Source organism: Sinocyclocheilus anshuiensis, unplaced genomic scaffold, assembly GCF_001515605.1.
Source record: "Sinocyclocheilus anshuiensis isolate Anshui unplaced genomic scaffold, SAMN03320099.WGS_v1.1 scaffold492, whole genome shotgun sequence".
NCBI classification, from domain to species: domain Eukaryota; kingdom Metazoa; phylum Chordata; class Actinopteri; order Cypriniformes; family Cyprinidae; genus Sinocyclocheilus; species Sinocyclocheilus anshuiensis.
The window spans coordinates 1,538,488-1,562,150 of NW_015558605.1; the positions used below are offsets into that span (position 1 = coordinate 1,538,488).

The 23,663-nt window shown below is 38.6% G+C and overlaps 2 protein-coding genes across 2 annotated transcripts in view; both read right to left on the reverse strand.

Annotated features, from left to right (window-relative positions):
* LOC107680181 (E3 ubiquitin-protein ligase rnf213-alpha-like) overlaps positions 1-4,091 on the reverse strand; it is a 100,144-nt gene extending 96,053 nt beyond the window's left edge. The window contains exons 1-2 of the mRNA XM_016475966.1: positions 4,006-4,091; positions 3,128-3,240 (exon numbers count right to left, since the gene is read on the reverse strand). Coding sequence (XP_016331452.1) covers positions 3,128-3,227 — 100 coding nt within the window. The 5' untranslated portion in view covers positions 3,228-3,240; positions 4,006-4,091. The remainder of the gene's footprint in view (positions 1-3,127; positions 3,241-4,005) is intronic.
* Positions 1-21,309, reverse strand: part of LOC107680187 (gastrula zinc finger protein XlCGF57.1-like) — a 964,523-nt gene extending 943,214 nt beyond the window's left edge. The window contains exons 1-2 of the mRNA XM_016475973.1: positions 21,224-21,309; positions 18,344-19,209 (exon numbers count right to left, since the gene is read on the reverse strand). Coding sequence (XP_016331459.1) covers positions 18,344-19,209; positions 21,224-21,305 — 948 coding nt within the window. The 5' untranslated portion in view covers positions 21,306-21,309. The remainder of the gene's footprint in view (positions 1-18,343; positions 19,210-21,223) is intronic.
* Positions 21,310-23,663: the final 2,354 nt, after the last annotated feature.

Genomic DNA, 23,663 nt, shown 5'->3' on the forward strand with positions numbered 1-23,663 from the left:
TCGACACGTTTCAGAAAGGCGGGGCATAGAGGAGAAACAATAATGTACAGTATGTGGAAAATAATGTGTTTTTTTCACCTTAAACCGCATAAATACATTTCATTACACCAAATACACAAAATAATGTTCTTTTTAGCAACATCATATGACCCCTTTAAGTATTAATTTAGGCATTAGCACATGATTATTCATGTACCCTTATTGTAAAGTGTTACCTTAATGTCTAACCCTGGGTTTTGATGGTCAAGGATTTCAATGATACCATATAAAACAACATAAACTGTTCAGGTGAACAGTTAATGGTGAATTCAGCAATGTGAGAAGGATATCACAGTATCACAGCATTTACAATAGTCCATATTATGGCTATTATTTTTTTCTTTCTTTGATAATTAACTAATATTTTATTCAATAATATAATAAAAGATTGTTTTCAAAAATACAATCATAAATTTCATTTCCCTTTCTTGCAGGCTTGACATTTGTACCCTTTAGAGTACAAAATGTTCCATAGTTTGTGTGTTGCAATATGGACAGGACGAGACAGCTAGACCTCTGTCTAGGTCTGGGTGATATAGCTAAAAAAATGTATCAACGATATAATGTTTCATATCGTTCGGTATCGATAATTATTGAAATTTTTTTATAACCTTTTTTAAAACAAAGAGCAATAGAAAAAAAATGTAAATTAACTAGACAAACAACAAATATTTTTTGGTTTTAACAGTCAAACACAAAATAAAAATTAAACAAATATCTCATTTCTAATGTTTTATATGCAGATTAAATAGGTTAAACTTTTGTCTTGTTTCCCGAGGCCACAGGAGGGCGCAATGAGCAAAATAATGCAGCACATTAAATTGCCAAAGCAAAGAAAATAACTGTCTATAAAAAAATTTGCATTACCTCTAAATTAACATATAAATCAAATATAATTTTGTAAATTGCATAAACAATTATGAACAAAACAGCATCACGTATTTATGCACTGCTTAATACAAAGAGCCGAATCGCTCATCACGAAGATTTCCTTTAAAAGCATACGAGACGCAGTGAAAAGGAATAAACCTCCACAAATTCACAACGTGTTTTCTAAAAGTGTAAACTGTTTTAACTTTGCATGGCTTTCTATACATCTCTTGTGTGAGACGCGAGAGCAGCAGTCGTATTTGTCCGTCTAGAAAATGTGCTGAATATGCGTTCTGTGTGAATGGCTTGGTTTCGGTTTTAACTTAATCAAGATCTTCTCCGCATTGAGCTTCTATATTTCTGTAATATTTTGAATGAATAACGCAGCAGCGGCGCATCTCGTGGGCTAGACTAACAAAACATTAAACTACGTCATTTACATCATCATCACCACATCTCGCGCTCCACTGATGACGCTCCCTGACGCACATCTATCATTTGATTGTACTATTTTTGCATTCAAATGCAAATATTTATTTTAAATTCGACTTTTTATTTTTTATTCACAATCTCCTCATCACAGGCAGGCACAGCACTCATGTTCGTGTTTGTGTGTGCTGTCTGCGTCACTCATAGCACGTGCCTATATCGAACATTTTTTATATCGTTATCGATGAAGGTGTACCGTCGATAAATATCGGTACCGTTTTATCGCCCAGGCCTATGTCTGTCTGAAATTATTAATAGCCTTCAGCTCGTCTGTATTGTTGGATCGACTGTTTCTCATCTTTCTCTTGAAAATATCCCATAGATTCTCTATGGGGTTCAGTTCAGGACAGGCATGTTGGCTGGCCAATCAAGCACAGTCATATCATGGTCAGCAAACCACTTGGAAGTGGTTTTGGCGCTGTGGGCAGGTGCTGAGTCCTGCTGGAAAAGGAAATCAGCTTCTCCATAAAGCTGGTCAGCAGATGGAAGCATAAAGTGCTCCAAAATCTCCTGGTTGACAGCTGCATTGACTTTGAACTTGATTTCTGCCATATGTACATTAACTGACATTCACCACTGATAAGCTACCACTAAATATTGTAGAAACTTAATTTTCTGTAAAGCTGCTTTGCAACGATTTGTATCGTGAAAAGCGCTATACAAATAAACTTGAATTGAACTGAAAACACAATGGCCCAACACCAGCAGACGTCACGGCTCCCAAATCATCACTGACTTCAGAAACTTCACACTGGACTTCAAGCAGCTTGGATTCTGTGCCTCTCCAGTCTTCCTCCAGAGCTTTATTTCCAAATGAAATGCAAAATTAACTTTTATCTGAAAAGAGCACTTTGGAGCACTGATAACAGTCCAGTTCTTTTTCTCCTTAGCCCAGGTAAGATGCTTCTGACGTTGTTTCTGTTTCAGAAGTGGCTTGGTAGCTCTTTTCCTGAAGACATCCGAGCGTGGTGACTCTTGATGCACTGACTCCAGCTTTAGTGAAGCTCTCCCAAGTGTTTGAATAGGCTTTGCTTGACAGTATTCTCAAGTGAGCTGTAAGCTCTACTCATCAAAATGAAACCAAAAATATAATATATATATATATATAGGGCAATAATACAGCATATCGCGCTATTGAGCCACTCAAAATTACAGCAAGGGAAATTCCTTCACCGTGACATGATGTTGTTTTTGCTATGCACTTTGCTATATAAACTCTTGTATTCTTTTTGTTGGGGGGATTCTCTGTGATTGGTATGAGGTCCTCCCGGCCATGATTAAAGCATATTCAAAGGCATTGTCAGGAGTCTGTCTGTTACTGCTGCAAAGCAGGTTAGTCGAACACTAGAGATGTTAGTCCTAAGTGATCAAAAGGGGCGAGACGTCATCCAACTCTATATGTGTCGCTAGAGATGCGCCAGGAGTAGTAATTCATTAGCGCTGCCAGTAGATACTTTGGAGATGTGTCGCCATAGACAAGACCCCAGGTAAACATAAGTCAGGTGTGTAGGGGAATTTCTACCACACAGTGAAAATGTCTTTTTTATATACGTATTAAATTGTATGTTCATTATTTGATTAAAACAAAACGAGAGGAAAAAATGAATGTATGGACAAAAATAAGCATCCAAAATAAGAAAACAAATATTTGTAAGAAACATGTAAAATAACTAACAGCAAATTGTAAGGACAGAAATGTGATCTACTGTATTTAGACTCAAGCACCTACCTGGTGCTGTCTCAGTTGAGAGAGATGGTAGCTTGTTGCCACACTCACAGCAGAATTTTGCCTTTTCTGAAGACACGTGATTGCATTGAGGACACTTCATTCTGAGATGATGCCTGCAAAGAGCATGAGAATGAGTCAAGGGAATTTACCCATTGCTCCGTAACACACAAATGGTCACATGATTTGTAAGAACTCCATATTGCTTTCAGTTTCTGTTTGCTTATAAACCAATGTCCACAGAACTCAGGATCAATAAATACAGATTCATGCTGTCAATAAACAGCAAAGAGGCAACACCATCTCTTTCGTGACTTCCATAGACATTACTGTTTCATAGCAGACACTGAGTTTGAGAGTATAGAACATGGAAATAAAGCATTAAAATAAATGAGACAACAAATAAACACACACACACAAAATCCACGTGTAAACGTAGAGATAACATATTTTAAAAGTGGATTTTTTTGGCAGATCAGGATCTCTTACATTTGTCAACACTACACCTTTTGTCTGACACCCATTTCAGGTCTCTGAGTCTCTACTAATGAGCTGATGGTCTGAATCAGCCGTGTTTGATTATAGGTATGACATGTCTGAATCTTCTCTAACATATTTAACACATGATACGTTCTCAGCTCACATCTATCGACATCCTAGCATCACGATCTGTATAAAACAAGCCAATTTTATCATTAAAACTGCACATCAAACAGCGCTGTGAGCCAAAACAGATCTGATAACACAAGCAAGCTAAGCGAATACTCCTCAGACAAGTTCACTTAAAACAGGAGTCTGTGAGAGTGTAATTTTCCTGCAGATAACCTAGCAATCCGATCGCTTCCCTAATAAAGCTAAACACGAGTGGATTTGTTTCTTACCCAGTGAAGGAGTCACAGCTGAGCACACCTCGTGTATCTGGCACAGCTCAGAACAGTTCAGATCACGTGCATTACTTACTCTGGTGAGGCAGGGCAGGGCACTGATCTTACATCTACTTTCGTTTTGTGAAGAAAAATGGGCGTGTATCCATTTATTAAGTCAATAACATTAACGGTAAAACAACAACGGTAAATAAAGAAAGAAAGCATGAGATGAAACATCAGCTGAATACCTTAATGAAATGACAGCTATAAGTGTTTTAAAAACACCTCTTACTGTAGTGATGTGACCCTCTCATTCACTTGTATGAAAGCTTCTCAATCCCAAGTAGGGTTCGCTGCAGCCTGCGGTGGACATCCAACCCCGCCCACATCCACGTGTGACGTCGGACGTCACGCCCATCCCCGATACAACCCCGCCCACATCCACGTGTGCCGTTGGAAGCCACGCCCATATCAAATACGTCATTTTGTGATTCCCCATCCCCTACCGGGAAACCCGGAAATTTATTGACATAAATAATTTATATTTTTGTAAAAGATGTCTAGGCACACATCTGAATATTTGGGTTGACGTGTTCTGGAACAGTGTTGTAAATACAACTTAACCACTGATTTCTAGTCGTGTCCTCTTTTGGAAGACCAAACAAAGTAGTTTCACTTTCACAACGAAACATACAGCATCTCCACGACATGGAGGCAACAATACTACATCAAGAATAAAAGTTACTTCTTTCTTTGCGTGAACATTTGGGCGGCGTTATGGAAATCTTCCCACACAGTGACGTAGACATGTGGGGGCGTGTTAGAACGAGCCGTTTTAGGACGGCGTGGACGAGTCTTAACTTTTATAAAGAATATCTCTTTGGGTTTGAGACTTTAGTCTTTGCAACTTTAGGGATCTTATCTATTCACGAGAAAGGAAAACTTGAAATTGCATCACATGACCCCTTTAACACCGTGTCTACACCAGACGCGAGCGGTGTGACAAAATACAATAGAACCTATTAATTATTAAGAACCTATTAGGGGCCGAATCACATGTCGTGCCTAAAAACGTGTGGAAAACGCTAGGCACGCCGCTTTCTGCTTTTTTCCAAAGCGTTCGGGCGCTTGTGCTCCGGAGGCATCTGCCGTTACTAAGCAACCATGACCTGCGCTCTCCATGAAGACGCGGAAGTTTCAACAAAGGATAAATGGATTTGCGGCACTAAAAATCGCTTGCAGTAGCTCTGCTACTAAATTTATTTAAAAATTACTATCCCTGTACAGCTATGATCAGCTGTACCTTCATCTTGGCTGAGCTTTCAGTGTTGTTACGGGAAAGGATGAAGCTGATTGGTTGGTTCTTGTCACATGACCTGCGGTGCGCTTGCGGCATTCTGAAAAGTTGAAATGTCTTTATATCGATGCGGCGCGGACGCGCCTGGAAAAAATGAGCACGTCGCACCCGTGTCGATTCTATTATGAGCGCACCTGCCGCGCGTCTACATTTGAAATAACGCACTTGAGTGCGCAAAAGACGCGATATGTGAACGGCCCCTTATGCTGTCAACACTGGATGCGGCGCGACAAATTCCCGACAGTAAACTGCTGCTGCGTTCTATTTATGACGTACTGACACAAATTGCATCTTTCAAATTTTTGTATTATGCAAAACTGTTACTCAATCATAGTAGTGGGTGTTGACCATAGACTGTATAAAAACATGGACGTAGTGTCCGTGACGTCACCCGTAGGGTTCTGAAGAGCGTTTTTGAAGCTCAAAGTGGGCGGAGCCGGCCGTCGCCATCTTGGCAGTTCGTCACTCCCAGATAATCAAACATGGGCAAAGAAGCGGGAGCTGGTTGCTGAAACCACGTCCACCGAGCTTGACGCCGGTGACAGCAGCGGCAATCCACCTGTCACTCAAGTGGCCACGCCCTTAATTATGCAGAACTTTAAGGCTTATTATAATTTAAACAGATGAGTTATGAAAAAATTCACCCACTCCCTTTTGCAGCCAGCCTCTAGCGGCCAGTCGATGAATTGCAGTTTTAGTCACTTCCGTGTTGGTTTCACGAGAGAGAGCGGGAGGTTGCCGCTTGGTGTAGACACGGTGTAAGTGTAATCGATTTCCCAGAACTGTATGACCCATCTAAAATCTCATACAGAGACATATAAAATTATATTGCATTCATTCGTAACCTCACAGTTATGCTCTTTAGGCAAATCATCAAAAACAACTTCACTTGTGCCAAACGAAAAAAAAAGGTAAATAATGAGAACAGTTAATGGCAGAATGACACAAACACAAATTTACGTTATGTTTTATTTAGTTTTTAGTAAATACAAAGGTGATGTTGACAATTGTAACTATGGCAACGTCCGCTCCGAGACGGCACCGCGACCACCACCTCAACTTCACAAAACGCTTCCACTACAAGAGAAAGCAGTAGCCACTCACTGCAGAACACAAGATTTAGGGGGCGTGGTTAGATCCACATCTAGGGGGTGGAGACGGGTTGGTTTAGGTATATGTAAGGTGGGAGGAGTTGGATCTGGATCCAACCACGCCCCCTGGACCATCTCAGAGAAAGCGGCAGCCGCGCACCGATTCCACCGCTTGCCGCGTCCCATGTGAAAGGGCCTATATACATCCACATTTTTCCTAGCGAACCTAATGCGTTTTTAATTACGGAAGGCACTTTCGGTTTTGGGAAGTTCCACTGCAACAAATGCAACAAATCTGCAACAAATCAACCTGTTAAAAAATTGTTCTTAAAGGCGTCTCAATAGCGAATAAAGAAATCATTATAAGTCAGTTCACCGATTTATTTTTTATTTATTTTAAATAGTGACCAAATTCCAACGGCAATTAATGTTATTAACAATTTCTCTAATGGATCAATATTAGTAAATGTGAACTAATGTAATAAGTATTTGTAAAAGATAGTGAAACATACTTAAGAATCACAATTGTTAAAGACCAGCTGAAAAGATGCTCTCTCTATTTTAACTCCATAATTAATAAAACTATAAAAAGAAATCTCAATTTCTGGCTTCAAAGAGATCTCTTCCTTAAGGGACCTGTGAAGGTATAACCCGACTGACGTATGCCTCCTTATCTTTGTATCTTGATTAACCACACTAGTAAAAATATAGATAAAATGCTCTTTGATTTCCTATGGAAAAATCGAACAAACCATGTTAAAAAGACTGTAATTATGAATACATATGAGAATGATGGCCTTAATTTCTTAGACTTCACCACTATGAACCACACCTTTGAGATTAATTGGATTAAGCATCACCTAAAACAGCCCACTTCTGTCTGGAATTTTATTCCTGATGTTGTTTTCAAATATTGGTGGACTTAGTTATGTTTTGATGTGTAATTTGAATATAGATAAAATTCCAGCCAAGTTATCTCCCTTACACAAACAAGTGCTCCTGGCTTGGTCATTAATATACTGTATAAGCATAATTTTTAATTTGCATCACTATTTCATCTGGAATAATAGAAACACTCTATACGAACACACATCTCTTTTTTAAGAACAGGTTTGACAACATTTCTTATTGTAAAATACCAATTTCTGAAAAAAAAAAATAATAATTCAGTTGTTATTGGTTTAATCCCTTCAGGCACTCACATGCTATTTAGAGGTATTGATAAAGACCATTCTCCCAGTTCAGCATATTTTGATGTTACTAAATCTTATGTTGGTTTTCAAACATTTGTTTTCTTATAAGCTTATTCTCAGATTTTATCCAGCAAATCATTATTTACAAAAATTGAATTGTATTTATTTGTAATGAATATGAGGAAACTGCCTTGCACTTATTGTGGCACTGTACATAATCAGTTACACTATTGTGTAATGTTCAAAAATGTATCAATAAAAATCTATTCAAGTGTTTAAGACCTTTTTCACTCTTATAGGAAAATGTACTCTTTGGCTTTACTGACTATCCTGACCTAGAGGAACAGTAGTTTTACTTAATTTATCTATACTGTTGACCACATTTCATATTCATAAGTGTAAATTTACCAATAAGTAACCCATTTTTATGGTTTTCTTGACTGAAATATGAATATATATTGATAGTATCAGAGACTCTTTGAATATATATATATATATATATATATATTATTGTTCTTTAAATAAAAAACAAACAAACAAACAAAAAAACCTTCAGCCTACAAGAGTTTAAAAAATCCTAACCGATTATGAAATCTGGTTGCAGCACACACATAAGGAGAATCTTTTCACATTTTCTTCCACGCAAATCTTAACCATGCACACATTACAAGATTTGGACACCAAGATGACCCTCAGATTCTTGGCAACAGGTTTGTATATTTGACAAATGTACAGGTTTGTCTCTTATGTTTCCATTTTGCGGTAATGTTAAGGCGAAATGGGGCCACTACTGTATCTGATAGTGAAACACACATGTGCAGCCCTACATCAGGTCTTGAAAGATGATTTTCTACAAGTTCAAAAAGTGTTTTTTTTTTTTTTTTATCATTTTTTTTTTTAGTATTTTATCACAACAGCAAAAATACTGACATACAGTATGTACAAATATGAAGATAAACAGCATACTTCATAATGATAAACTAAACATTTTATAAGTTAGTATGCTTGACTGAATTGATTGAACAATTTAGTTACTGCTGAAAGGTGTAGTGTTATAAAAGTGTGTGTGTGTGTGTAAGGGTGACTTGAACTAATATATTTAGAAATTCAGTAGTTACTCTAGGAGATTAGGTGAAGAGAAATCTTTCATGTTGACTGTTGTAAATAAATATTTTGTAATGCATTTATATTTGCAGACACCAAAATCAGAGGAAGAATGGCGAGCAATTGCCAAGAACTTTGTGGAGAAATGGCAGTTTCCACATTGTCTGGGTGCCCTTGATGGCAAACATATCTACATCCAGCCCCCAACCCCCAGTGGGAGCATGTGGCATAATTATAAAGGCAGATTTTCTGTTCTCATGATGGCAGCTGTCGATGCAAGTTATAGATTCATTTATATTAGTGTTGGTATTCAGGGCAGGGTCTTGGAAGCTGGGCTCTTTGCACATTCTGACCTAAAGAAAGCACTGGACCAGGGTCTCCTGCTCTCCTGGATCCTCCTCCAGAAAAGCTTCCCTGTTCTGATATTGTGCTACTCTAGATGTTTATGGGGGATGTCCCTCTCCAGATATCCTCTGAGAAAAGACCTGATGAAACCCTACCCCTTCAGGTAGCTGGACCACAACCAGAGGGTTTACATCTACTGGCCTTTGACAGAACCACTTGGCCTTTGGCCCAGACAGTGTCACCGAGATCTCCCTTGTTTAAGCATGCCTCCACAACTTCCTCTGTGATCGAGTAGTCAGAGGCCTGCATGACACCAGCGCTGGCAGACTGGGAGGATGCAGACCACAGAGTCAACGAGGGAGCATGGAGGAGAGATGGTCTGGGGGCCATGCAATGTGTGCCAGCTGAAAGGTCAGGAAACCCTACCCTCGCTGCTAAGCAGCAATGTGACCTCCTGAAAGATTACTTTGTGTAACCTGCTGGCCAGGTGCCATGGCAAGGAAAATACATTTAGACAATGGACAAACATCACTTTAGAACTAGTAACGAAGGAACGCTGAGTTGCTTCATTAAAAGCTTATATTGTATTACCGTAGTAAAAGCTGTGTATTATGTGAAGTAGAGTATTACGAGAGAGAGATGGACTGAGCGAGTGTGATTACCTGCATCTGTTCCAGCATTCATTCTTCAGATCAAACTCATATTCACAATAAAACATTCGTTTGAATGTCCGATAGGCTCGTACTATCCTTTCATCTGTTCAGGGTGATTTCCATTGACAGCACTGCTCAGTGCATTTGCTGGCGTTGAAAGAAAAAATAAATTCTTTGTTCAAAATCAAAACTGTGCTTTAGTATTTTTCAATTTAGAAGTCTTTACTGCTGACTCATAAAACTGTCTCGTCACCATCGAATGGCGGAACAATGTAACTAAAATCACCATCACACACACACACACACACAGTTTTCCTAATACTAAATTACATAAACATGATTAGATTTTGCCAAAACGATTTGCTCTGGAACAAATAATAGATTAATGAGATCAAACACTGCCCGCGAGATTTACCCAAAACAAATTATATCTCATGTTTAACAGAGACATCAGAGCCAGCGGTAAATTCCAGAAGATCCGGCCGAGGTAAGGCTGCTCTCGGCGGGTGTAATGAGCGCTGAATGCCCGCTGATGCCCTGGAGCTCACAACTCCGAAAACATCGAAGCAAATTTTCAAATAGAGGTTATCTTTATTAACAAACCGCATATTTGAAGTCCTAACAAGTACATTCTCGCCTAAAAAAACTCTTAAAACTGCATTCTGTGACACAAAACACTATTATTTTTAAATTCATAGTGGATTTGGGTGTCCGCCGTGACACTCGCTGTGAGAATGAGAGTTCTGTTGGACTCTAATATCGCACTCTTACCAGCAAATCAGATTCGAGGACCAGAAAGATCTGTCATATATATATATATATATATATATGTAACCCCTCTCTCCCGGGGACCGCTGGCCTCCGTTACACTCACCCCCCTAAGCTTCACTCCCATCCGGGTCACGGCACCAATGTAACCCCTCTCTCCCGGGTCCCCACCGCCACACCTCGTTCTCGTTCCGAGTGGGTCTCGAACCCGGGTCTCTGGGATGGGAGGCGGACGCACTAACAAGGAGGCTAAAGACTGCAGCCACTAACGTCAGTCGCTAGTGTGTCTCTTGAGATCAGGGGAGTGAGGTTTACCTGCATAGCACCGACCGCTGGCCTCCGTTACATATATATATATATAGGTTAGAGTACCCTCAATAATTGAAGAAGCACCCTCAGTGATTTGATTCTGGAGCCGGGCCTGCTCTCAATAATGGCGGAAGACGTGATTTGATTTAAACGCCCGCAGCCTTGAACTTCTATTCTTAGATTTATGAATATTATTTTTAAGATCATCTGCATAAAATGATTTACAGAGCTACTTCAGAAAGTTATACCGAATTCAAATTCAGTGATGTACTTCCAGTTTCCTACAGCATCTGGTGATAACATACACGAGTCTATCTGAACCCCAACATAATCACAACAACATAACCGTACTTCATTCTATTCACCTAATTAAAATTCCATCATCATATTTTTGTAATAGCTGTTGGGATAAACAAATAAACACATCAATACCACAGTTTTGATGAGAGGGCTCATGTTTTATTGCTGTTTAAAATGTAAGTGCATTTGAAAAGCTCTTCATTGTATTGATGCAGTAATTAAGAACATATTAAAATCAATCTCACTTCCAACAATTCAAGTTTGCAATGTCACGTTGCATATGAGTGATTTTGGACAGAGGCTGTTACGTTGAAAATTAAGTGTTTTTTTTTATGAGAATGAGAGCCTGAGACCAAATTTCTAATTTTCCAAGTTCTATAAATTCAATGTGTTTTTAATGACATGTAAAATAAGTAAAGTAAAAAAAAAAGCTTTTTTTTTGTAGTCAATGCTTCAAAACATGTGAAGAAACTCTCCCTTATTTATATTTTAACTGTTGCATTTTTAAAAACAACAACAACAACAACAACAATTAGGCTGAGACTTATCCTAGCACTTGCAAATCATTGCTCTTTTGTTGATTGCTTCTATTGTCCTCATACTTTGGATAAATGACTAAATGTAAATGTATTTAGAGAAGCCTTCTCTCTTCAGGCCGCTGGGTTCAGTAGTGTGTTATCACAGTGGAAGTTGTAAGTTATCACAGTGTCCTCCAGACGCACACGGCCCTGAGTCTGTGATAGCACAGCGTAAACGAGTCACGCGTATCACATGCCTTCCAGCAGCCCACAGATAACCAGCAGCTCCAGAAAACCACTTTCCTTCAGCTGCATGAGAGAACATTAATCAGGTTTATTAACATGACAGAGGCTGAAGAGGAAAACTGGTAACTGTGTGTCCATGGTCAGCTCGGGTCACCTTTATTTCTATAGCGCTTTATACGACACAGATCGTGTCGAAACAGCTTTACAGTGTTAAACAGAAAAATAGTGTGTCATTAATGCAAACAAATTCAATTCTGTTGTAAAGCATCTCCATAAGAGGACCATTTTAAATCAAACAGACCTTCCCGAAAACTCCTCTGGATTCACGAACGCTTCGTAAACATCAGATTTAATAGTTGAACATGTGTATGTTAATGAATTCCAATCATTCGTAATTAGGGGGCTTGTGCACGCTCATTCACAATTAACATAATCCCCGCCTCTGAATTACAGCTGCGCAAGTTACGTGTGTGTCCCGCAGTGGAATATTCTGGTCTCCAGTATATTGCATAAATGCAGAAAAGATTAATAGGCCATATGCCTAACAATAAATATTCAATATGTATTGTCCAAATAAATCTCATAGATGTTTTTGTTCTAGTGGCTTTAGTTATTGTGTCTATACTAAGCATAACGAGATTATACAAAATATTATATTAATTAATGGATCATTAACAACCGCTCAGTGGCTTGAGATTTTGCTCTCATTGTCTGTCTTGAATAATTAAATGAAATTTGAGATGTCTTGAAATCAGTCTATATTGAGTTTAAACACTTTATAAATCCAGCACATGGCGCGGAGGAGACGAATTGTTGAGTAAAGTCATTATTTTTGTTTTCTTTGCGCACAAAAAGTACTCTCGTAGCTTCGTAACATTACGGTTGAACCCCTGATGTCACATGGATTATTTTAACGATGTCCTTACTACGTTTCTGGACGTTGATCGTGGTAGTTCCCTTGCTGTCTATGCAGGGTTAGAAAGCTCTCGGATTTCTTTAAAAATATCTTCATTTGTGTTCTGAAGATGAACGAAGGTCTTTCGGGTTTGGAACGACACGAGGGTGAGTAATTAATGACAGAATTTTCATTTTTGGGTGAACTATCCCTTTAATTGTATATGAGTCATGTATTATTATGCCATACGACTCCTCAAGTAATAATCATTATTGAATGCATTCATTAGCATACCGTTACAATCATGTAATTTTCATTACTGCTATTTAATGACAATATAGTAGAGAAAAGTAGAGAAAATGCTCTTCATCAAAAGCCAAACTTTGTCCACTGGGGGCCAGGTGCAAAAAAAAATGTGTGTTGTCTCGGGCCGCATGGCTGTAATAATAATAATAATTTTTTTTTAAAACTATTAGACAAGCTAATTGATTATTGCCATTAATTTGTCTTTGTCTGCTATATTTTAAATGTTATTCTCTAAAAATGTTACGTGTATAATGCAAAATATATATGCACCATGATATTATATAAATTTTTAACCTAAGAATCATTACAATGTATTGCTTTCAATACATTTTTTACTCAGCATTAACTTTATTAATGCGCACAGTGATGTTGTGCCTTGGATTTCAGAATTGATGTCAAGTCAGGAGTAAGTCGTGGACTCTCAGTGGACTCTTGTTCAGCGTCATCAGCGAAAATGTTTGCTCACATATGTATGTGGAGCCAAACAGACTCATCATCCTTTGTGCGTGACGTTTGATTAAACTCGAGATGATTTCGGACAAACTAGGAAAGTGCACAGCGTTGCGGTCACTGATTTGTCTCTCAAAAAAGTCTTAGCTTCACGGCAAAGGATTTCAAGTGCGCATACATTTCCAATATGTGACCCTGTACCACAAAACAAGTCATAAGGGTCCATTTTTTGAAATTGAGATGTATGCATCACTGAGCACAATACAACAGCTTTCCATTGATGTATGGTTTGTTAGGATTGGACAATATTTGGCTGAGATACAACTATTTGAAAATCTGGAATCTGAGGGTGCAAAAAAATCTAAATATTGAGAAAATCATCTTTAAAGTTGTCCAAATGAAGTTCTTAGCAATGCATATTACTAATCAAAAATTAAGTTTTGATATATTTACGGTAGGAAATTTACAAAATATCTTCATGGAACATGATCTTTACTTAATGTCCTAATGATTTTTGGCATAAAAGAAAAATCTATAATTTTGAGCCATACAATGTATTGTTGGCTATTGCTACAAATATACCCCAGCGACTTAAGACTGCTTTTGTGCTCCAGGGTTACATATCAGCTGGTCCTTATCCCATTCTATTAACCAATGTCTTTGCTTCTGACCTTCGATGATCCAGTTTAACCGTACTAATAAGCACAAAAAGACTCTAGACAAACATTTGTGTGTCTTTTTTTATTGCTGAAGTGTGTTGAAATTTCTTCTGCATTCTACTGTACGGACGTAAATTTACTTTCTCTTCAGCCTGAGGCTTATTCATTTCACTTTTGGTGTGAAAAGGCTTTTATATTTGCCAAAAATGTAACTTTTTTATTTTACAAACAAACAAACAAGCAAGCCCTGTCCAGATTTAAAAAGTAACGCAACGCATTACTTTCCATAAAAAGTAACTAAGTAATGTAATTAGTTACTTTAGCACAAAAAGACTCTAGACAAACATTTGTGTGTCTTTTTTTATTGCTGAAGTGTGTTGAAATTTCTTCTGCATTCTACTGTACGGACGTAAATTTACTTTCTCTTCAGCCTGAGGCTTATTCATTTCACTTTTGGTGTGAAAAGGCTTTTATATTTGCCAAAAATGTAACTTTTTTATTTTACAAACAAACAAACAAGCAAGCCCTGTCCAGATTTAAAAAGTAACGCAACGCATTACTTTCCATAAAAAGTAACGTAATTAGTTACTTTTTTTATGGAGTAACGCAATATTGTAATGCTTTACTTTTAAAAGTAACTTTCCCCAACACTGGTCATCACATCATCCATCTGGATGGCTTTGGCACAGAGCGCTTCCTGGTGTATGATACAGTGCATTTTCACAGCCTCACCTCCACTTTCGCCAACTTTGTTCAAACACACGTTCCGCTCGCCGATCATGGCTGGCGCTCCATCCGTTGTAATGCCACAGAGCCTGGCCCAAGGGAGATTCAGGTTTTCAATCGCTCATGATACGGCTTCAAAAAGATCTTTTCCCGTTGTTGTACTCTTAAAGGCTCTTCATATCAAGGAGCTCTTCTGAAATGCAAAAATCACTGTCCACACCTCTCAAAAAATATTAACAGCTGTGCAGTGTCTGTGGAATCGGTGCTGTCATCGCACGCAATTGAGTAAAAATCAAGTTTTCAATTCGCCGTCCGACTGTGTTTCTTGAAAGACTGATATTTTTAAAATCTTGTATCTTTTCTGGGCAACTTATAGTGGCAACTTTCATCAGACACTTCTTTGTAAGTTCACCTTCAGTGAAGGGTTTTCCGTGCCGCGCTATTAGGTGAGCTACCTCATAACTAGCTAATGTAGAATTTTCCTGTGCTTTATTAACACGGAAAAATTGTTGTTGAGCTGATAAGGCAGCTGCCAATTGTTTCACCCTTTGATCGCGCTCGGCACCAGTGTAAAGCCCCGTTCACACCAAGAACGATAACTATAAAGATAACTATAAAGATAAAGATATTAGCGTCCACACCATATTCCAACGATATCGTTTCTCTTTGTCTTTATCGTTATAGTCGTGGTGAGGACTCTGCTAATCTTTAATATTGAGAACGATTTTTAGAACGATATCTTTATCGTTATCTTTATAGTTATCATGCTTGGTATGAACGGGGCTTAAGATTTGAAAGACTGATGTTTTGTTTCATAATGTCTTTTAACATTATATTCCTTCGTCACCGCAACGGACTCCTGGCAAATTAAACAGACACATTTCCCGCTGACCTCCGTGAAGAAATATTCAATTCCCCAACGTGTCTGAAATCTCCTGCATTCACTTTCGATTTTCCTTTTTCTTTGTTGCGCTATGACTTAACAAAATGAGATCAACAATGTATTGACCCGAATATAAGACGATGTTTTTTTCTTGGAAATACATCTGAAAACGCACCAGTTTTTAACGCGGCGCGTCAAACCAAAAAAAAAACGAGCCCGAGGCATTTTTTAAAAAATGACGCTTTTACGCCTTGCGTTTTGCGCGTCGGTGTGCACACTCACATTGGCACACTTTGTTTAGTCACGAGGCGTTAAACGTTGGTGATAATCGCACGCGATATTCGTCCCGGTGTGAACAAGCCTTTAGATTTTGCTCACCAGTGTGCGAGATGGAGGCTAAGAATTTATTAGCCAGTGGCTAATATTAGATATAATTTAGTTGCCCAGAGTGAAGATTTAGTCGCATATGCAAGTGATTACTCGCAATGTAGAGGGCTGTCCGTCGTTGCCTCTAGTTTTTTCCAGCTTCGTTCACTTTCTAAAATTAAAAATGTTTAGTCTAAAAAAGTCTCTCGAGACAATTATCCATGCTTTTATAACTTCGTGTTTGGATTATTGCAATTCTGTTTTACAGTCTCTCCAAGTCTCAGGTAGCTCGACTTCAATCGATTCAAAATGCTGCAGCTAAATTTCTTAAAATAGGTTGCAAATATGACCATTTCGCGAGCCCTCCAATGGCTTTAAAATTCTTCCATTTGTGTATAAATGTCTACATAATCTTGCTCCAAAATACGTGTCTGATTTACTGTGTCCCTATAACCCTCCTAGAAGTTTAAGATCTGGCAACATTAACTTATTGACAATCCCAAGGCCGAAACGCAGAGGGGATCGAGCCTTTTCAGTGGTGGGTCCTCGATTGTGGAATAGCTTGTTTTTAAATTTCTTCTTAAAACTCATTTGTTTTCCTTAGCCTTCAACGTGTGTTAATTGTTGATTTTTATTTCTGTTTCAAATTTGGTATGCGTGTATTCTGCTCATGATCAAGAACAAAACAGGGTCGTCTTATATTCGGGCCAATACGGTAATTTGTTGTTTTTAGCCCCTTAATTCGTATTTAGGCCTACATCTGACTAACTGCCTTGGCTGCATGTGACAGCGACACCCAATGGCTATTTAGTGAATTTCATCTATTTTCCCCTATAACGGGCCAGATACGTATACATTTTTAAAATCCCTCGCGGGCCGGAGTTTTGGACACCCCTGATATAGACAATCAAAAGTGCAAGCACTGATTTGTTCCTGTTTGTTCAGTGGCTGTGTCTGTAACAGTTCAACATATGCCAAAAAAGACAGTTTTGAGTTTTAATGTAAGGTTTTGTGACTTTCAAGTATTGCTTTAACAGTTGTAATACTTGGTTGCTCTAGCACACGTTTGTTGAAACTCTGAAGTTTTGTTTATTGCTGCAGCGTTTTAAGATTGTTAATCTGGCACTCGGAGAACAATTTTGTTACTCCAGCACTTTAAAGGTACTACAACAGCAAATTATTAAGATTTATGCCTCTATTTGTTTTCTTTTGCCAGTAAAAAGAAAATGCCGATAAAAAGAAATGTCTCCTCTGCTTTACTCACGCTACTCTCCTGCCTCGACGAGGTTAAACTTTAGCTATCCAATAACTTTTTAACACTAAATGACTCTAAGACTGAGATTATAATTTTTGGTCCATCTGATAAATCTGAGTTTAATAATTCTGTCCTGGGCAATCGGTCTCTTTTTAATTCAAGTTGTGTACGTAACCTTGGTGTTCTCATCGATAGTCGCCTAACATTAGATAATCATGTATCCTCCATCAACCCTCTACAGACACCTTGGCAATTGAATTGCCATTGATTAGTAATTTTTTTAGTTTACTCACCAGACAGCTATATATATATCAGTCTGTTGAGTAAACTACAAAAATGAAATATCTAAAATGAAATATCTGAAAGTATACGCTTAACATCAGTCAGTCAAGCATTATAATATTATAATAAGAAAATCAAGTATTATTTAATAATAATAATAATAATATAAATCGCACAAAGGATTAATGAGCTGCTGGATTCATGAATATTAATCAGGTTGTGTGCGTTCGCTCGAACTGATTCGCTGAAATCAAAACAGGGACAATAGGCGAGCGCCAGCCAATGAGACTGTAATTTGTGCATTAGTTTTTTGCCTATAAAAAGGGTATTTTCCCCTAACCTTATTAAATGCATGTGTCATCTTTCATATCAAATTCTTACATTTTATTAATAATTACACTTAATATAATAAGACTCTATAGGGCTGTTACCAATCAAATGAAATCAGTATTAACAAAACCAAATTTTTTGTTTTCCTTAGCCTTCAACGTGTTAATTGTTGATTTTTATTTCTGTTTCAAATTTGGTATGCGTGTATTCTGCTCATGATCAAGAACAAAAATAGGATCCTCCTGTGGCAATTAAGGGTTTCTATACTTGTGAAGCTTGTTTCACGGCTTCTCTCCTGTGCAGGTTTTCACGTGAGCCTTAAGATTTCCTTTTTGCGTGAAGCTCTTTCCACACAGTTTGCAGGTGAAAGGCTTCTCTCCGGTGTGAAGTTGCATGTGAGTATTAAGGCTACTTTTATGACTGAAGCTCTTTGCACATTGATGACATATAAAACAGTTCTCTCCAGAGTGAATCCTCAAGTGGGAATTGAGGGTTACCTTGCGTGTGAAACCCTTCCCACACTGATCACATGTGAATGGTTTCTCTCCGGTATGAATGTTCACGTGATACCGCAGGTTTAGTTCTGTTGTGAAGCTCTTTCCACATTGATCACATATGAACGGCTTCACTCCAGAGTGAGTTCTCATGTGGGAACTAAGGCTGTTATGATGTGTGAAACTCTGTCCACACTGAGAGCAAGTGTAAGGCTTTTCTCCGGTGTGAATCCTCATGTGGACTTCAAGGTTTCCTTTTTGTGTGAAGCTCTTTCCACACTGTTGACAGGTGAACGAGATTTCTGCGGTGTGAATCCTCGTGTGGACTTTAAGGTTTTGTTTCTGAGTGAAACACTTTCCACACTGTTGACAGGTGAACGAGATTGCTCCGGTGTGAACTCTCATGTGGACTTTAAGGCTTTGAGTTTGCGTGAAGCTCTTTCCACACTGTTGACAGGTGAAAGGCTTCTCTCCAGTGTGAACTCTCATGTGGACCTCAAGGTTTCGTTTGTGACTGAAACTCTTTCCGCACTGATGGCAGGAGAAATGACGATTAGATTTGGTCTTCTGAGCTCTGTTTTGTGAGGAAGTCTCTTCAGTCTTTGTGGATTTTTCTCCAGTTCTGAAATCACAATGTTTCTCGTGCTGATCTTTCTCTTTTCCCGTATTGTTCAGTTCTGGACTCTCCTCTTTCAGCGCCATTCGCTGAAAGAGGAGAGTCCAGAACTGAACAATACGGGAAAAGAGAAAGATCAGCACGAGAAACATTGTGATTTCAGAACTGGAGAAAAATCCACAAAGACTGAAGAGACTTCCTCACAAAACAGAGCTCAGAAGACCAAATCTAACCGTCATTTCTCCTGCCATCAGTGCGGAAAGAGTTTCAGTCACAAACGAAACCAGAATATCGTTTACATGTAGCGCATCAATTCTGCACGTTATGTAAGACTCTCTCGCTCTCTCTCTTTGCATGTGTGTGAGACAAAGTGTCTAGCCTTCTCACTAGAGTTTACGATGCGTCAAATACAGGCGCGCTGCGCATCCATTCAGATGAACTGAAAAATAGCACAGATCGCTTGACAGATGAAACTCTGAAGCGCTCCGTCAGAGAGTGTTCTGTGAGTGAAAATATATCTGTGCTACACTTATACCTCAATGAAATGTATTACAGAATATAATGGCACCACAGCGTCAGGAAAAGAGATGGCAACAGAAAGAGCGAGGAAGAGAGAGAGAGGGAAATGAGAGAAATAAGAAGAAGCTAAACCAATGGAATGAGAGTAGAATGAAGGGAGCTATTGCTGAGTACAAAGAGCTAGTGGAGGCAGGTAGCATCCCTCAGCTTCGTTTTTAGGCCAGGGCCTGGAATGCTCCGAAGTCCACCCTTCAGCGAAGAGTCAAAGGCACAGGGGACCACAAACACATAATCGTGAGGAAGCCCTTTATCTCCCAAGAAGACGCAGAGCTTGTGAAGACACGTGGCAAAAGGGGGTTTCCCCTAATGATGGAAGATATCCAGAACCTTGCATTCAAATTCGCTAAATAAAAAAAAAGGGATAAAGGGCTTCCCTGCAACCAAGAAAAAAGCAGGCTACACCTGGTTTCAGGGGTTCCTGAAGCGGAACCCTAACTTGAGTATCAGAAAGCCTGAGGGTCTTTCTGCTTCCAGAGCAGCTGGCTTCAACCGCCCGGTAGTTATGAAGTGATTATGAAAATATCATTAAGTCTCTGGGTTTTAGAAAATGCTCCAGACCATATTTGCCGAGGTTGGGGGACCATGTTTCGAGGTCACTGCCGGCGAGAAGGGAGAGACCATCACCTGCCTTGCCAGTTTGAATGCTGCGGGTGGGTATGGCACCACAATGATTATATTCAAAGGCAAACGGCTGAAGGCAGAGTGGCTCCTGGGGTGTCCACCAAACACCATGGTGAGAATGTCTGACAATGGGTGGATAAACAGTCAGTTGTTTTTTGAGTGGGGGAGGCAATTCATGTTGCAAAGCCTGCCAAGAGATGACCCACGTCCACATGTTCTCCTGCTTGATGGACACAGCTCCCACGTTTACAACATGGAGTTTGTAAACCTAATGAAGAAAAACAATGTCTACGTCCTTGGCCTACCATATCACACAACAGAATTTAGGGATTTCAGAAAAGTCTAATTTGTTGATCTAATGCAGTGGTTCCCAACCCTGGTCCTGGAGGCACCCCAACACTGCACGTTTTTGCATGTCTCCTTAATCAAACACACCTGATTCAGGTCATCGGCTCATTAGTAGAGACTCCAAGACCTGAAACGGGTGTGTCAGAGGAAGGAGACATGCAAAATGTGCAGTGTTGGGGTGCCTCAAGGACCAGTGTTGGGAACCACTGATCTAATGTGTTAGATAGATATCGAAATAAAGTCAAAGTCAAAATTGCAAAAAATGTCCCAGATTACCCGAATTCACCCTATAAACTACACAAAGAGAATGCAGAGTATGGGCAGAATATAAACTCATTACAAAATTAGACCTGTAGGTGGCAGCCTTGAATATTCTGTAATGACGTGACAAACACTGAACTCTTCGAAATATTAGTCTTGTAATGATTCCGTATACTGCGGTGAAGTGAATTCTTTCATTATTATTGTTTACTATATTTATGTGTTTGGCCAGTGTCGTTGTGGGTTTTGGTTCTTTTGCTGTTTTAGGCTGTAAGGACCTTTGAAATAACTGAAATAATTTTTGACTCTGAAAGTGTCTTCAATCTTCACATCTTCACTCTCCTCTTTAAGAACCGCCATCTTTATAATAATCTAAAAATTAACATGAGATTAATTAACAGAAAGGCAAAGTAATCCAAACTAAATCTCTGGGTGCCTCACAATCAGATCACTGGTAATGTCAAGAGTCATAGATAATGGTCTTAAAGGGATAGTTCACCCAAAAATGAAAATTCGAAACGAAAAAATGGTAGTACCCTTGCTGTCTATGGGAGGGTCAGAAAGCTCTTGGATTTCATCAAAAATATCTTAATTTGTGTTTCGAAGATGAACGGAGGTCTTACGGGTTTGGAACGACACGAGGGTGAGTAATTGATTAATTAATCAATCATAATGATATATTATTTATATTACTTTTAGCTTGACGCAGCGCTACGACCCAGAATCTCCTCCACATTTACAGTCAGGAGCTGCCTCTGGTCATTATTGCAGATGTTTGTGTCTGTAGTTGTCGTTTTGTCCAGCATGTGTCGTTAGCGTGAAGTGATTCAAAACTCCGAGTCATTTGATTCAATTGACTCGTTGTTTCAGAAAGCTCCGTTTCCCCCTTCACTTTTGAATTTGTGTTTATAATGAACCGACTCACGATATAGGGAGCAGCTTTTACAAAACAACGTGCATTAACGTTACATAAAGCACTTCGATGTTACATTCGATAATGATCAATTGACTTTAGTTTGCGTGTAAAACTATGCAATGCACTAAATCACTTGCATCGGTTTAAACAGTTTAAATGAATTACGATTCAAACCGTTCTTCAGCCGAATCGCAGAAGCGTGGCAGCGTGCAGTGCATAAATCCATCATAAAAGTGCTTTATAATGGCAGTGAATGGGAGCTGAGATTTTGAAGCAAAATTAATACATCATAAAAGTGCGTTATAATGGCAGTGAATGGGTGCTGAGATTTTGAAACAAAATAAAAAGTATAAGTCCATCATTAAAGTGGTTTATAATGGCAGTGAATGGGTGCTGAGATTTTGAAGCAAAATAAGTCTATCATAAAAGCGCTTTATAATACAAGTGAATGGGTGCTGAGATTTTGAAGCAAGATAAATCCATCATAAAAGCGATTTATAATAAAGTGAATGGCTGCTGAGATTTTGAAGCAAAATACAGTGCATAAATCCATCATAAAAGTGCTTTATGATAGCAGTGAATGGGTGCTGAGATTTTGAAGCAAAATAAGTCTATCATAAAAGCGCTTTATAATACAAGTGAATGGGTGCTGAGATTTTGAAGCAAGATAAATCCATCATAAAAGCGATTTATAATAAAAGTGAATGGGTGCTGAGATTTTGAAGCAAAATACAGTGCACAAATCCATCATAAAATTGCTTTATAATTACAGTGGATGTGTGCTAAGATTTTTAAGTAAGATAAAGTGCATTAATCCATCATAAAAGTGGTTTATAATGGCAGTGAATGGGTGCTGAGATTTTGAAGCAAGATACAGTGCATAAATCCATCATAAAAGTGCTTTATAATGGCAGTGAATGGGTGCTGAGATTTTGAAGCAAAATAAATCCATCATAAAAGCGATTTGTAATGGTAGTGAATGGGTGCTGAGATTTTGAAGCAAAATACAGTGCACAAATCCATCATAAAATTGCTTTATAATTACAGTGGATGTGTGCTAAGATTTTTAAGTAAGATAAAGTGCATTAATCCATCATAAAAGTGGTTTATAATGGCAGTGAATGGCTGCTGAGATTTTGAAGCAAGATACAGTGCACAAGTCCATTATAAAAGTGCTTTATAATGTCAGTGGTTCGGTGCTTTGATTTTGAAGCAAGATACAGTGCATAAGTCCAACATAAAAGCGCTTTATAACGGCAGTGAATGGGTGCTGAGATTTTGAAGCAAGAAACTGGATAAATCCATCATAATAGTGCTTTATAACGGCAGTGAATGGGTGCTGAGATTTTGAAGCAAAATAAAGTGCATAAATCCATCATAAAAGTGCTTTATAACGGCAGTGGATGGGTGCTGAGATTTTGAAGCAAGACACAGTGCATAAATCCATCATAAAAGTGCTTTATAATGGCAGTGAATGGGTGCTGAGATTTTGAAGCAAAATAAATCCATCCTAAAAGCGCTTTATAATAAAAGTGAATGGCTGCTAATATTTTGAAGCAAAATAAATCCATCATAAAAGCGCTTTATAATGGCAGTGAATGGGTGCTGAGATTTTGAAGCAAAATAAATCCATCCTAAAAGCGATTTATAATAAAAGTGAATGGCTGCTAATATTTTGAAGCAAAATAAATCCATCATAAAAGTGCTTTATGATAGCAGTGAATGGGTGCTGAGATTTTGAAGCAAAATAAATCTACCATAAAAGCGCTTTATAATAAAAGTGAATGGGTGCTGAGATTTTG